Source organism: Neophocaena asiaeorientalis, unplaced genomic scaffold, assembly GCF_003031525.2.
Source record: "Neophocaena asiaeorientalis asiaeorientalis breed wild unplaced genomic scaffold, Neophocaena_asiaeorientalis_V1.1 scaffold59, whole genome shotgun sequence".
In the NCBI taxonomy this organism is placed as follows: Eukaryota; Metazoa; Chordata; class Mammalia; order Artiodactyla; family Phocoenidae; genus Neophocaena; species Neophocaena asiaeorientalis.
In genome coordinates this window covers 15,276,129-15,292,647 of record NW_020174268.1, presented here as the reverse complement: position 1 = coordinate 15,292,647, position 16,519 = coordinate 15,276,129, and the positions used below count along the sequence as shown (strand labels likewise).

Below are 16,519 nucleotides of genomic sequence, written 5' to 3'. Positions count from 1 at the left end.
CACTACATATTCTACATCTCCATTCAGATATCCAGAATGCACCTTTAACTTAACATGTCCAAAACTAAACACCTGTTTTCCCTTCTAAATGTGCTCCTCCTACATTATATCTTAGTAAACTGTAACTCTATCTTTCTCTCTCATACTCATTATTTGATCTATTCAGCAAATCCTGCCAGCTCTAGCTTCAACCAATTCTCACTACCTCTACCTTTATCCTCTGGTTGAGGTCACAATCACCTCTCACTTGGATTATTCCAAGAGCCATCTAATTAGTCCCTGCTTCCATTCTTGTCCTCTAAAGTGATTCTCAAGACAGCAGTCAGAACTGACTGTGCATCTTAAAACCCAAGTCAGATCATGTCATCCCTTGCTCAAAACTCTCCAACAGCTTCCCATCTCAAGCAGAGTAAAGGCCTATATTCCTTCAATAGTTTACAAGGCCCATATTATCTGGTTCCTTCTTTCTCTTTGACTCTCTCTTCTCTCTGCCCTTTGCTCACTTAGCTCCAGGCAAATGGACATCCTACTATTCCTTAATCACACCAAGCACAGGATCCTTGGTCTTGAATGCTCCATCCTCACTTCTCTCTTTGCTAATTCACTCTCTCACTTTCTTCAAGTCTCTGCTCAAATGTTACCTTATCAGTTAGGCCTTTATTGATCACTTCAGGTAAAGTGGTACCCATTCCACTAAGCCCCACCCTCCCTGTCCCATTTATGCTGCTTAAATTTGTCCATAGCACTTATCATCTGACTGACTAGATACCTGTTTATTGATTTAGTCTGCTTCCCTACCCTGATGCCAGGAGGGCAGAGGTTTTTTGTTTTACACACTGATCTATCTCTATCACCTAAAACAATGTCTGGCACATAGTAAGCACTCATGAAACACTGCTGAATGAATATATACATGCATGAATAAATCCATTACTGTTTCCTTCCTCTGGGACTTTGACCATTCAGTTACTACTGCCTACAGGCCTTTTCCCCATACTATTTCTCCCCTACTAAATCCCACTCTTCCCTGAACCTCGTCCTCCACATTTCACTTACTGACTACCAATCTAGTAAATGAACAGTGGAAAAGTAACGCCACTGCTACACATTCATGCAGAAATGTTTACTGCCCCTTCTCACTACTGGTTCACATTTCTCAACCACATTCCTCCAATCAGAAAACACCATTCCATTCCTAGTAACTACAGCTTACACCTGCTATTTTCTCACTGCACTGAGTACTTCTACTATATATCTCTGTAGATTGTCCTAAGAGTCAAGATACATCTGATGTCCTTAGGAAGAACATATATCATTCTGATATACACTAGGCAAGACAATTCAGGGAGAAAGCCCTATTTATTTTCCATGCTTTCCATGTTCTCATGACTGCCAAATGCTAGAAGACTTCTTCATGGGCCTATTCAAATCAATACTATCAAGCCTCAATTCCAATTTATACCCATCAGGTATTTCACACTATTCTTGGCCTCCAAGAACTCCAGTCCTCTACTTTATACTTTGGCCAAGCCCTGACAACCTAAGATAAAGAGCCATAGTAAATTGTGGGAATTTTCCCAAGCCTACTCTCTCCCCTCCCAATCCCGACCTCCCGCCTCCATCTCTACACCTTTCAAGAACAATCAAGATAAAACTTTTGTTCAAGGTAGGAAAGGCAAACAGGAACCTTTTAGTACAATATTGTACCTTAAAATCAGTCCATCCCCCACCAAGAAATGATACAGTGTAACAACCAGTAAAGCAAGCCTCTAGTATTTCCATACCACTCATGGCAATGGCCTAGTAACATCCCTGTATGTACCTAACCTTATTTACTCAGTTCCATTTCAGATCCTGGCCCCTGACTCTTTTTGTCTCCCAGTTTACTATGTTTTTCTTTTATATTTGTGGACTGAATATATTGTGTCCTCAGCAGAATCTCTGGTGTTTTCTGAGACTTTTAGTTAAGACCTACTATGGCTCTTTTTAACTGCCCTGGGCAAGATGCTCACCTGAATTTCTGTCCTGGAGACCTACTATGGGCTCTGTGCCTTCAGCAGGTCTAATGCAGCTCCTGTAAGGGGAGAATTCATATGACCAAACACCATTTCTTGAACCTTCCACATTACTTCCACACCACAGCAGTTTATCAACACCTTACTTAGAAAGTCTCAACAGCCAATTATTTAACCAATTAAAACCTGATTAGCTGCTTTTTCTTCTTATTTCCTTTCTCCATTGACTGCTATCTATAGTGCCTCCAGAGAACCTCATTCTTCTATAGTTAAGTTGTTTTTAAATATAATAATTTCTTCTACGTCACTGTAAGAGTAAAAAATAATCTAAGAAGTGATTCAAGAAGAATGTTATTAAAAATTTAGAATACTATCACTTAAAATAATAAACAGGGCTTCCCTGGTGGCGCAGTGGTTATGAGTCTGCCTGTCAATGCAGGGTACATGGGTTCGGGCCCTGGTCCGGGAAGATCCCACATGCCCCAGAGCAAATAAGCCCGTGCGCCACAACTACTGAGCCTGCGTTCTAGAGTCCGCGAGCCACAACTACTGAAGCCTGTTCACCTAGAGCCTGTGCTCCACAACGAGAAGCCACCGCAATGAGGAGCCCGCGCACCGCAACGAACAGTAGCCCCTGCTCGCCGCAACTAGAGAAAGCCTGTGCGCAGCAACGAAGACCCAACACAGCCAAAATTAAATAAATTTATTAAAATAAAATAAACTGATGAGACACTAGTAATTATACTTTAAAATATTACAAACTACTTCTCTGACCCTCCACCATACGCCTTCTTCCCCTTTTTCTACTGAATCTTGTGATAACTCTGTCACTTCCCTAACTACTACAAAAATAGAAAGCTGACATCCACTTAAACTGATGTTCCCATCTTGAATGACTCATTTCATAGAAGCCTAAGGTGCAATTATCTAACAGTGTCACATAACTACAGGTAAGCTGATATCATACTGTCACGTGAACATTACACAGAAGTCATGATGAAAAACAAGAGGAAAAATATTTTTGTGAAAACCAAGAGTGGTGGGGAAAGGCTCCTTACTTTTATTACACCTGACGTTAAAACAAAAAAAAAAGTTTTTTCTTTTAAAGAAATGGGTTCGTGTGGTCTGCTCTGTGAAACTAATCATACCAAATTTGTCAGTAAAAATGAGAATATCAAATTGACTTGATCATACCAACAGCCCATACCACTCAGGTGAAAAAACAGTGTCAGTGCTCATGACAAAAGGGCACATGCATTATCACAAATTGTTTTGAGCTATTACACAGCTTAACTCCTGACTGCTTATGCTAATAAGGAATATGAGTATCTCTGATAAATTTAATAACCAAAAAATCAAGCTTTATCCTTCTAGATCTCTCCTAGCATTTCTAACTAGTATAAAAATCAACCAGTTGGTGTTTCCTTCTCTGCCCATCCCTAGTGTATAAAGAGGTGAAATCATCAAAAGGCAGACAAAATAACAGAATTTCAAGGCCAGCACATGAGTTACTTCAGCTGAAATTCTAACCTACTCAGCTCACTTAATCCATCCAATAACCCTGTTATCGGTTGAGAAGGTATTCTCATTTAATTACAGGGAAAAGTTTCAGAAAATTAAGTGACTTGCCCAAGTTGCAAGAACTACAACTTTTCTTCAAATTCTGGAATTTAAAATTCTGTGCTCTAGGGACTTCCCTGGTGGCGCAGTGGATAAGACTCTGCACTCCAATGCAGGGGGCCAGGGTTTGATCCCTGGTCAGGGAACTAGATCCCACATGCATGCCGTAACTAAGAGTTCGTGTGCCACAACTAAGGAGCCCACCTCCTGGAACCAAGACCTGGCGCAACCAAAAAATAATAATAATAAAAATAAAATAACACTCTGTGCTCTACTAAAAGTGGTTTCTGCTCTTCATGACAATCTGAGGTACCTCAAAGGTATAGTCTGAAACACGGAACTCGGTTGCGCTGTGAACAACTCACAGTGTCAGGCGACCCACTATACATTTCTTAATGAAACACATTCCATTTTCAGAAAGCTTTGAATTAAATTAAAAATTAAGAACCACTGATCCAGTCAAATGCCCTCATTTTACACATAAAGGAACTGCAGAAGAGAGAAGGAAATGGCTCACAAGTCCCTCTCAACTAGCTAGTATCATAGCTGCGTATTAGTTTCCTAGGGCTGTGACAAAGTACAGACGGGGTGGCTTAAACAAGTTTATTTTCTCACAATTCTAGAAGTCTGAGGTCAAGGTGTCTGCAGCGTTGGTTTCTTCTAAGGCATCTCTCCTTGGCTGGTAGATGGTCTTCTTCCGCCAGTGTCTTCATAGGTCTTCCCTTTGTGTATGTCTGTGTCCTAATCTTCTCTTCTTATAAGGACACCAGTCATATTGGATTAGAGTCCATCCATAAGATCTTAATTACCTCGTTAAAGGTGCTATCTTCAAATACAGTTACATTCTGAGGTACTGAGGGTTAGGACCTCAACATACAAATTTTGAGGAGACATAATTCAGCCCATTAACACTCCACTCTCCTGCGCCCCCCAATTAATGTCCTTCTTACATGCAAAATACATTCACCCCATTCCAACAGCCTGCAAAGTCTTCACCCATTCTAGCATCAAGTCCAAAAATCTTATCTAAATACCATTTAAACCAGGTATGGGTGAACTTGAGATATGATTCATCCTGAGGCAAAATTCCTCTCCAGCTGTGAACCTGTGACTCTAGACAACTTACCTGCTTTCAAAATATAATGGTGGGATAGGCATTCCCATTCCAAAAGGGAAAAATCAGAAAGAAGGGATGATGGGTCCCAAGCAAGTTTACAAAAAGGCAAATTCCATTATATTTTAAGGCTGAAGAATAATCTTTAATAATAAATAATAATCTTTGGCTCCATGCTGTGTTCTCTGGGCCCACTGGGCTAGAGGCCCTGCCTTCCAGGCTGACCAAGGTGGTAGCCTCACTCCCTCAGGCTTGGGGCTCTGATCCCATGGTGGCAATGGCAACCCTGCCAACCTCTGAATTGCCTTCAGGGTCATTCTATTCTTTTCTTGGAGGACAACATATGCTTACGCCAGATCACCACAGATAGCTCTAGTGACTTGTCTTGTAGAATCTCAGAAGTCTGACAGCCTTCCTTCATCATCCTGTCCTGTCTCTTTCAGTGCAAGCTGGCAGTGTTTCTGCTGCCATATCCCCATCTCTGGTCTTGCTGAGTTATTAGTTTAATGAATCCGTAAGTCACATGCCCATACGCCCTTTAGCAAATGGTTGTCTAGCAACTGCCTTGATGTTGTCTCCAGAACATACTTTCTAATTTTTTGCAACATGCATAGGCTGAGAACTGCCAAATCTTCAAGTTTCTGGTTCCATTTTGCTTAACGATTCTTTCTTCAATTATCTCCGTCCTCTTGCATTTTACTATAAGTTGCAAGGAGAAACCAGGCCATGCCTTTAACACTTTGCCTAGAAATCTCAGTTAAATATCCAAATTTATCACTTACCAGTTCTATTTTCCACAAACCTCTGAAACACGATTTAGCCAAGTTTTTTGCCACTTTATAACATGACTGCCTTTCCTCCAGTTTCCAATAACATGCTCATTTCCATCTGAGACCTTACCAGAAGCACCCTTTTCATATTTCTACCAAACTCTGTTCATGATCATATAGGTCTATCTCTAAAGTGACAGAAGCCTTACTGACCGCCCCAGAACCCTCACCAGAATCACCTTTAACGTCCATATTTCTATCTACAACCACTGAAGGCAACCTTGGCTTTTTCTAACATGAAGCTCAAATCTCTTCCAGCCTCTACCATACCCAGTTCTAAAGCCACTTTTTCATTTTTAGGTATTTGTTAGAGTAGCATCCCACTTCCCAGTACCAAAATCTGTGTTTGCCAAAGCTACAAAGTATCACATTCTGGGTGGCTTAAACAACAGAAATTAACTTTCTCACAATTCTGGAGGTTAGAAGTCCAAGATCAAGATGTCAGCAGGGTAGGTTTCTTCAAAAGCCTCTCTCTCTGGCTTGTAGATGGCTGTCTTCATCCAGTGTTGTCACAAGGTCTTCCCTTTTTGTGTGTGTCCTAATCACCTCTTCTTGTAAGGACACCATCATATTGGGTTAGGGTTCAATCACATGACCTCATTTTACCTTAATTACCTCTTTAAAGGTCCTATATCCTAACAATAGTCACATCATAAATACTGGGGGTTAGGATTTCAACACATGAAATTTTGAGGGAACACAATTCAGCCCAGAATAAGCTGAGACTACCCATATTCACTTGTTGTATGAATACTGAATACTGCTTTTTCATTGTGCTGATGACCATACAATGGTAACAACCTCTGACACATGGTGCTTAAAAATGGGGGGGAAATAATCATACACTCATACAAATTAATAAAGAAAAAGTACATGAGAGCATATAATATATATTTTGGACCTCACCAAGCCTGCTATGTCCAAAAATTTGGGTTTCCTTGAAGAGCTCAAATCTGAAGGATGAGTATGGAAGGGGTGTGTGCACACAGAACTTTCCAGGAAGAAGGAACAAACAGCACATTCAAGGAACTGAGAGGTGGCCAGTAAGGCTGGAAAACAGAAAGTAGGAAGAGTAACAAAACATGAGGTTGGATAGGAAAGCAGGGGCCACATCAACCACATTATGGTTTTTGGTCTTTATTCTAACAGCAATGGGAAGCACCTGAAAGGTTTTATGCATGATCATATTTTCCTTTTACAAAGATCACTTTGGAAAGGAGGGGGCACTGAGGGTTTCTAATTTGCTGGTAAAGTTCTACTTCTTGAGCAGGATTCTGGTTACATGGATATGTTCACTTCATGAATATTTGTTGAGCTATATACACTTATAATTTAAGCACTCTTTAATATGTACATTATACTTCAGTCTTGTTAGATTGTGGAGAAAAAGGTCTAGAACAGAGCAAGTACTGATGTGAGGACCCCAGTCTCAGGAAGAGATGATAATTCAAACTAGAAAGATGGCAGTCAAAAATGGAGAGATTCAAGAGGTAATTAAGTGGCAAAATTCAAAGACCCCAGTTGATGGATAATATGAAGGGGGAAAGAAGGGATCAAAGAAGACTCAAGTATCTGGTATGCAAAAATAGATAGATGGTAGATGCATTTGCTATGCAAAAAAAAATCCTGGAGTTCCATAGACAAGAGAGAAGATCACAGGTTCAACTTTTCAGGCTTAAAAGTAGAAAAGTCAGGTAGGCAGTTAAGTATATAGGCTGGAGAGCAGAGGACAGCTTTAAGAAGAAAACACATTTGGGGAGTAATACTATTAATAGAAGCAATGGGTATAAAATCATTCAGTCCATATTTTTTAGCTCCTACAGTATTACAGGCACTGCTTTAGGTTCTGTGGATAGAGCTAAGAACAAAATAAACAGGTTCTCATGGAACTTATATTCTACTTCAAAAGACTCCCAACAAATCAGTATTAAAAAAGATAACTTTAGCTACTATGATGAAAACAAAACAGGACAATGTAACAGAGTGACAGGGATGGGGTTACTTTATTTTAGATTGGAATAGTCAGGGAAGGTTCTCTGTGGAGGTGACATGTGAGGTGAAACCTGAATGTTGAGAACTATGCTAGGCATAGGAAGAACAGAAAAAATACAGAGCAAAAAAAACAGCTAGCACTTAAAGCAAGAATAAGCTTAGCATATCTGAAGAACAGACAAAAAGACCAGTATAGATGAAATGTAGTAAATGAAGAGGAGAGGGGTACAAGACAGGGTCAGGGAAGAAGCCAAGGGCCAGATCACGTATAGTTTAATTAAGCAGGGAGGGATGTAATTTTTTTTTTAATAAATTTATTTATTTTTTGGCTGCGTTGGGTCTTTGTTGCTGTGCACGGGCTTTCTCTAGTTGCGGCGAGCGGGGTCTGCTCTTAGTTGCAGTGCACGGGCTTCTCATTGCAGTGGCTTCTCTTGTTGCAGAGCATGGGCTCTAGGCGCACGGGCTTCAGTAGTTGTGGCACGTAGGCTCAGCAGTTGTGGCTCGCGGGCTCTAAAGCGCAGGCTCAGTAGTTGTGGCGCACGGGCTTAGGTGCTCCGCAGCATGTGGGATCTTCCCGGACCAGGGCTCGAACCCATGACTCCTGCATTGGCAGGCGGATTCTTAACCACTGCACCACCAGGGAAGTCCCTGGGAGGGATATAATTTATGGTAAAAAAAAATTTATTTAATTATAGTTTTCTCTAGTTATTCTGTGGATAAAATTATAGGGTGGCAAAGATAAAAGTGGGGAGACTACTACGTCCACGTGAGAAATGATGAAATCTCATGGGGAAAGTTAAGAGTAAGAATAGAAGTATTAAAGCAAAAAATAAGAAAATAAGCTCTAAATGACCCTAAAAGAAATAGAAAATCAAAAGTCTCAAGGTTGCTCTACTTATCTGTATTCTAGTATTTAATTTTTTGATCATAAACAACAATTCTAAGGACTACTAGTGAGGTTCAAAAACCTCAAAACAAGTCTCCGATGGTGTTAGCTACAAGTTAAATGGATAAGCCTTCCTCTCTGCCTGGACACTCTCTCTCCTAGCAAGTATCAAACACAACTAATTCACACTCTATATTTCCATGTTTGCTAAATTACAAACTGCCCTATAAAGTTGCTCTATTTAGATGAATGGGTCCTTAATTTCAAGAGGTTGTTGACTATTCTCAGGAGAAGACTAGGACTAATATTCAACAAATATTTATGGACTCATTAAAGGACAAAGCTCCAAACACAAGACAAGGAAGACCATGCTTTCATGGCCCTTAAGGGTACAAGATAATCTTTCTTAATGTAATACCTGGGCTCTACTAGTCTTTACACAGCAAAGGGAAGATGGGGAGGGAGAAATATCACTTTTGAGACCACCAGTCTTCTAGCTTTAACAATTTCTTTCCTATCATTCCCCAGAATTAAAAAAAAATTTTTTTTCTCACTACTTTTTAATTAATTCAAAATGTCTAGCCCAGGCCTCCTAACACGTTTCCTGTAAATACTCCAATTTACTTATATTCAAAATGAAATATTTTAACCACATCTTTGCCAGTGTTACATTATACACTATTCCAATAATCTCAATCCCATGACGTACTGCTTTCCAGTTTTGTGAACCAAAATCTATCTTAATCTACTTATGAAATCAATGTATTTCTTCCCCATTCTAACAAAAATTCCACCTCTGATTTCACATTTAGAAACAATAATGAAAAAAGCCACAAACTAGGAATTTTAATTTCTCAAGGAATTAAGAAAAACCAAACAAGATCCAGCCTTTCTATTACGTTAACTAAAACAAAATAAGGCAAATAGTCAACAGTAAGAATTCTTCATTCTGTACTTAAAGGTTTTCCTTGCAGAATCGAATTAATTCAATATTTTATTTATACAGCAAACTTAAGTAACTGGCTCCTTTACTGTTCTTTAATTTTAGAAAATTAATTTAAAATAAAAGAGAAAGGATGCTAATTATTACAAAAGGAAAAAATCCTTAATTCTTCAGAAAATCAGAAAACTGATGTAATTTCCATAACAGCTACTGCTAGCACACTTAAGTAATATGTGGACATTAAAAGAAAAATACACTAAGACCACTTACAAATAGTGTTGATCTGTTTAGGAAATACTGCCTCAAAATTAATCATCAAAACAAACAGCTTATATTATTTAACAATCCATTCACTGAATACTACACATTTCAAGTGCTAATTAAAATCAGGAGATATTAAAATAAAAGGTAGACATTAAAGCACAACAGCATATGTAAAACTTCAATTGAAAAGATGTTGCTGAAATATGATTATCAATTATCAATGTATATTTTATAGAAAACGTTTATACGGTAAATGACATCCTAGCTTTCAATCTTGACTTCAATTAAACATTCTAAATAAATGGCCACTTACAGATTTCTTCACTCAGCTTCACTAGTAAGTCAACATACCTCTAACCCTATAAATTCAAAGGTACCATAAAGATGCACTCAACTCTCCAGTGGAATTTCTTTCCTACCTTGAAAAAAAAAAAACACCCTAAATTAATAATAACTTAACCAAAGATAAAATGTGGTTTAAAAGATAAAATGGGATATGGTGAGGAATATGTCTGAACTATATTTGAATCCCAGTTAACATTGCTCCCTAGAGATATTATGTTCATAGGATAAATTGCTTAAACTGTGTTAGTTTTTGTTTCCTCTTTATAAAAAATTTGAGACTGTACAGTCGTTATAAAAAAATTAGAAACTATAATATATCACATTTAGAATAGGGCCTGGCATTGACAGGCATTAACTAAATGGCAGCTACTTAAATAAGTATTATTAAATTAAGGCTTGTTGCTGTTAAATTCCTATTCCTCGTTGTAGCAGCACTGGAGAAATGAAGAATCACTTGTAAAAGCTGAACTCAAATTAGCTATCAGCTTTCCTTCAAAAGCATTCAGTTCTTTAAGAATGGCAGATTAGAGAATCATGACATAACAGTGAATTCCATAACAGTGAATTTCCAACTACTATTTATCAACTAGTCGATCAGCATGAGGCTTGAGTATTGTAAAAGAATTTTTCCTCAAAAACATACATCCAAGTACTACGCCATGTTTATGGGATTCCTAAGCAATGAGTAACACTGATAGACTAAAAATCTATATAAATCTTTCCAAGTATTTTCATATCAAAGTTCTACCTATACCATAGGGTCAGGAAACTGCAAAGCTGTGACCTATAAGTTTAACATGATTAAATAAGGTTCATAAGGAAACATGAGTTCAGTGGAACACAGGAGGGAAAAAAGTTATCACCATTTTTGACAGTAACTTACCATCCCATCATCTTCGTTAAAAATGTTATGAAGTTAACATGAGGATAGCTGAACAGAAAATGCACATAAGAAAAAGAAAACATGTACAGGAAAAGAGTGATAGAAACAAGAAAGCAACATGATTTCTAATACTATTAAGAAAGAATAAAAAAGAAAGAAGAATAAAAGAAGAGAAAGAACCCACAAACCTCCCCCAAATCAAATTTTCTTTCATTTTGATATACTAAAAAAACTGAAGAGTCCAGAATTACAACTGAAGAGACACTAACAAAGCTGTGCAATTATTGTAATTACTAGTTGTAGGGTACAACTTTAATTTTACACGTCCTATCTGAGAATACAGTTGAAACTGCAAAAAAAAAAAAATCCAAATAAAGTGTATTTTAATGGACTGTACTGAACTTGAACATAATTTTAACTATTTTAACTTTTTTCCCCTTAGTTACCAATAAAGTTGAGAGGCAAAAAGCCCAATAGGTCATCTCAAAATCTCTCAATCTTCCCATTAATTTACAAACAGTTCGATTTAAAAAACAATATGGGAATATTAACAACTAGACAACACTCCCCGATGAAGTCTTCAGTCATTCACCTGCTTGTTAATGTGATTGTGTCTAGTTCTAAGATTAGGGGTCGCAGTATGGCTTAACAAAATTTGTTAGGAGGAAAGGAAAGAAAAAGATTATTTCTAATTTAAATGACTAAAATAAACTTCTATTAAAGATACCAAAAAGTCAGAACTCTCCAAACACAGTCCTAGCTTCAAAAATAACTATTTACTCTTGAGGCTCTCTTTTCAGAGTTTTTTTTGCTACTCTTTCCCCTTGTTCCTGTGCATAATTTGACAGCAACAATGTATTAAGAGTTTCCATAGGAGATACATTCAAAATTGAGTTTACACACATGTATATTCTATGACAAAAAGTATGCCATTCAGTGCAGTCTACATAAAGATATTGAATGTAAAGTATAACCATTCTATTACAAGTTTTCTGATTTTAGTTGCAAAAATCATAATTATAAACTTTTCAAGGTTTGCTCTGAAATTTACAAACCATGCAAAATTGAGTATTTTTTAGACTTGAGACCTTGGCAATTTGAATCAACTGAATTATTTAAATGCTGCTTAGCAAAGTAAAAAAAAAAAAGGAATAAAAAAGACACACAAGACAATCACCAAGTTACTCCTCTTTCAGAATCTATTTCAATGAACTTAATACTACTTCCTGCAATCCTAAGGATATTTTAAGGAGAAAATCTGGCATACATACAGGGAAACCAATTGTTTTAATAATACCTTAATTCAAAAAATAAAATAAAAATTGGTATGCCAATCTTATTTAAATTGTAAAGAAAGACAACCATCACCAAAGAATATACCCATTAATCCCTCTCCTTTCACAAAAATTACAGCAAACAATTGTAATGAGAAAAAATTATTTATAAATTGTAATCTACAAAATTTAACTCTATAAACAGCTAACTGGATCTGCTGTTCTGCTGCCACCAAACATTTATTCTGAATGCTCATTGTAACAAAACTAAGTAATACTTTGTCATGATTCCAGACTAAGAGGCATTACTCTATTTATATGGGTTGCAGACAAACACACACAAAAACACTCCAGCCCTAATAACTGAATTCTCAGTTATTGCATTCATGTTACAATACTACGTAAAACTTCAATAAAGGCTAGTAAACCTATCTGGTCAAGGTACTGGGTTGGCCAAAAAGATCGTTCCGGTTTTTCTGTAAGCTATCCCAGAAAAACCGGAACGAACTTTTTGCCCAACCCAATACTAATATAATACACGAACAAATGCATTTCTTCAGAGGACACCACCAATTTTCTTTATAAATACTTAGAAAACCAGGCTCAGAAAACCAGACATTTCTACAATAACAAAAACTCAATTATGGTCAAAATAAATATTTTATATCCTTTGAAATCATGAACTCTTTCAAAACTCACCAATATATAAAAACTGGAAAATTTCATAACCTATATTAATTAGGCAAGAGATAAGCAAACTTCAAATGGTTAAATCCACCCTATCATACCACCAACAAAATACAACCTAATCTTTTGTAAACAATCTTACTTTAAAACAGACATTAAAATATTAAAAAGCTAACATTTTTTTTCAGAAAGGTGAATACTGAAAGATTATCAATGTAAAAAGCAGTATCAAAAGTTCAACTTAATTACCACACAAATATTTTTATTAGCAGTATTATGACATATAGAAAACTATAAATTTACTTATCAAAAAGAAGTGATTTTTCACGTCTATGAAAAAACAAGGCTATGAAAAAACAAGTTATGAAAGCCTATGAAAAAACAAGTTAATCTTTCTGAACCAAACTAGAAGCTATCAATATATTCTGTTTAACTAAAATGTTCACCTTAGTTGAATATGATGAGTAATGCCCATTTTATTCTTTGTGATGGAGACCAACTCAGAATGGCAGGTAGCAGCTGGGGGAACTATTCCATTAAGAATATACCTAAATTTAAAAAAAGAATATATCTGAATAGAAGAAAAGATTTTGATGAAAAATCCTGACTTGGTAAATTTCATATTTTTTCAGATTTTTAACATCAAGCAATGACTTATAATAGTGATTCTGGTATCTTTTATTGCATATTCATTCCTCTATTCTGTTATTGTTCAAAAAATACAATAAAATTAGCCACAATACTTGGGGGAACTTTTAATTTACTTTGTCTTAAAAAAAAAAAAAAAACATTAGGGACTTCCCTGGTGATCCACTGGTTAAGACTCCATGCTTCCAAGGCAAGGGGCGCGGGCTCAATCCCTGATCAGGGAACTGAGATCCCACATGCCACACAGTGCGGCAAAAAAAGAAGAAAAAAAAAGTCTTCCAGAATGTTAATTTCCCTGCCTCAATAAGCATTTATAATTTTAAAAAATAATCAGCAATGATTAACAATCTCTGCATGATTATTTACTATTCAGAAGTACTAGGGGATAAGTTGAATCTGTAATAAAATCTGGAAATTTATTTTAGACTTACTATCATGAACATGTTTCCTCATAATCTGTATCTTCCGAAGGCAATTCTCTACATCCTTGAAATAAACTGGCTACTGTTCAAATACTATAGATTTACAGTACTATTATTTCTGAGTAAAGTTTTAGAAGGACAAAGGGAAAGGGACACACAGTATATACCTACCTGTCACAAAATTAAATCCTTTACTATTTCAAAATGTCAATTTACATAATAAAATGCTGGGAAAAGTAAGCCCAAATACTAAGAAGTACTACTCTGAAACAAAAAAATATATGAAAATAGTGAATAATGGAAATGTGTGTATGTATTGATATAAATAAATATATATACATTGACACAGAAACATGAGTTAGCATATTCCTACTACATCATATTTAGTTAGGATGAACAAATATATACAAACATACATATGTGTTACACAAAATAAAGCATGGTAATACCCATTTAAATGTAAACAGCACTGTTAGTACAAATAAATAGAAATCATATTCTTATCTCACTAAAGGTAATGCAATAAAGACCTTGCTGAGTACTAATATTTAGCTTTGAGTCTTGCAACTTAATATCACTTAATAATTTAATATTAGTTAAAAAGTAATATAAAGATGGGAGAGAACATTTACAGCTGAAAAAACACCAAAGGTTTTAAAACAACATTGGAAGAAAGATTATGGGATTCACCACTTTGCTCTACACCTGTAACTAACACATCATTGTTAATCAACTATACTCTGACATAAAATAAAAATTAAAGAAAAAAAAAAGAAAGATTATGGGATTAGGAATGGGCTGGTTTAGGAGAAAGAAAACTTAAAGGACAAACTATGATCATGTAAAACATAAAAATTTTTTAAAGTAGTTGTAATTAGCTCCATTTTTTCCTAAAAATGGATAAATCAAAGCAAAGTTAGGATGAATTGCAAGATCTCTGAAATGAATCCCATCTCAATTTAAAAATTTTAAGTGATAGAACACAATCCAACAAAAACTATCCAGTGAGATACACAGTTGTCTCTACAGAAAAACTAAAACCTGGAGAAGTAAAATATCCTATGGGACACATCTTCCTACAACTAATGCTAAGGAACTGTCTAAAGTATTTTTTATATTAGAATTACACTGTTTTAATTTAAATAGAGAAAAGTGATATACTATCAAAACAGCCTGAAGAGCTTTTGCAAACTATACAGTGATTGCCCTGTTTATGCATTCCAGAATCAAGGGTTTGGGGAGATAGGAGATGGCTTAAGAAGAAGGGTGATGAAACGTATATTACGGAGAAAACACCCCAGGTGACTGATACACTTACTGTGTGGTATTTGATAGAGAATTTTGTTTTAAATAAGGGATATGCTAGTTATAGCTTAGAAACACTTTTTCACACAGATGAATTTGCAGAAACATAATTTTACCTGTATAATGAATAGAGGAATCAACTAAGGTGCCTATAACAAGTTAGTATTTCTTATATATTTAAGATAGTCAAGGAAAAATACTAAAGTTTTATGAAAAGTTGAATTTCGGTATGAACTATAAAACTGTCTGACATTATCTACAAAAGATAAAATTAGTTTAAAATTCAATTACAGAAAAACATTCTGGTTCCTACCCACTCTACTCAGGTATCTTCATAATAAACAAAGGTATTACAACAAAAGATTATAAAAACATTTAAAATACAATTTTATATAATTTTTATTTACACTTTAGAATTTAAACAACTTGCTGGGAACATCTTTTGTGAGGCAAAGTAGTCTTTTTTTAAATTTGAAACTACTTAAACTTCAAGACAGGCTCTCTAATTTTTTTTTCAAGGGCACGCAACAAATGTGTTAGCTGAAAATAACCAACTTAATGATTATTTGTAACACAGACTTCATTATGTGAGCCTAGAGAGCCTCCCCACCTCTGTCTCCCCTGTGAAGGAGGTCTTTGTGTGCTTTTGTGTGGCGGTTCCACTGAATTCATTACAATAGAGATGGACATTTGATATTCATAACGATCCAACATCTGAGCAATCTTCTTTCGAGAAACACCATGTTTATTCCTCCTACCAAAAAAGAAAAGGATTTTAATTCTTTTTTCTTTTAGAATGTGTAGGCTTAGAGATTAAACTGTTTTAGAGTAATAGAGTACAGATTTCAAATAACATTTTGCAAATAAATACCAGAAGATACACCTCACATTAAAAAAAAAGGCTCTCTCAGGTTTAAACAATATCTTAAAAAGGCTTAAAGATCCCATAAATCATAGCAAAATGTTAACTAATTACACCTTCTTCACACAGAACTAACTACTGATTCACAGAACCACTGAGTTAATCTTCCCCTCTTTTTAAACAACAGAGTAAAAAATTATGAGATACTGTTTTGAAAATTATAGAAGAATTGAGTGGGCTTCCAGGACTGACAAAAATCAATATAAAATATATATCACTTTTAAAAGTTATTTTAGCACACTTGCGTTACTAAAAAATTATTATTGATACCAAACTATATTATTACAGATACAATTTTTTTTTTTTTTTTTTTTTTTTTTTTGCGGTACGCGGGCCTCTCACTGTTGTAGCCTCTCCCGTTGTGGAGCA

The 16,519-nt window shown here is 35.8% G+C and overlaps 1 protein-coding gene across 2 annotated transcripts in view; it reads right to left on the bottom strand.

Annotated features, from left to right (window-relative positions):
* The window catches only part of N4BP2L2 (NEDD4 binding protein 2 like 2), a 77,130-nt gene that overhangs the window by 44,988 nt on the left and 15,623 nt on the right, over nucleotides 1-16,519 (bottom strand). For both annotated transcript variants that reach the window (XR_003004578.1, XM_024755362.1), the window contains exons 6-7: nucleotides 15,839-15,982; nucleotides 13,300-13,401 (exon numbers count right to left, since the gene is read on the bottom strand). Coding sequence is in view for 1 of the 2 variants with exons in the window: in XM_024755362.1 (XP_024611130.1) it covers nucleotides 13,300-13,401; nucleotides 15,839-15,982 (246 nt within the window). In the remaining variant the exon portion in view is untranslated. The remainder of the gene's footprint in view (nucleotides 1-13,299; nucleotides 13,402-15,838; nucleotides 15,983-16,519) is intronic.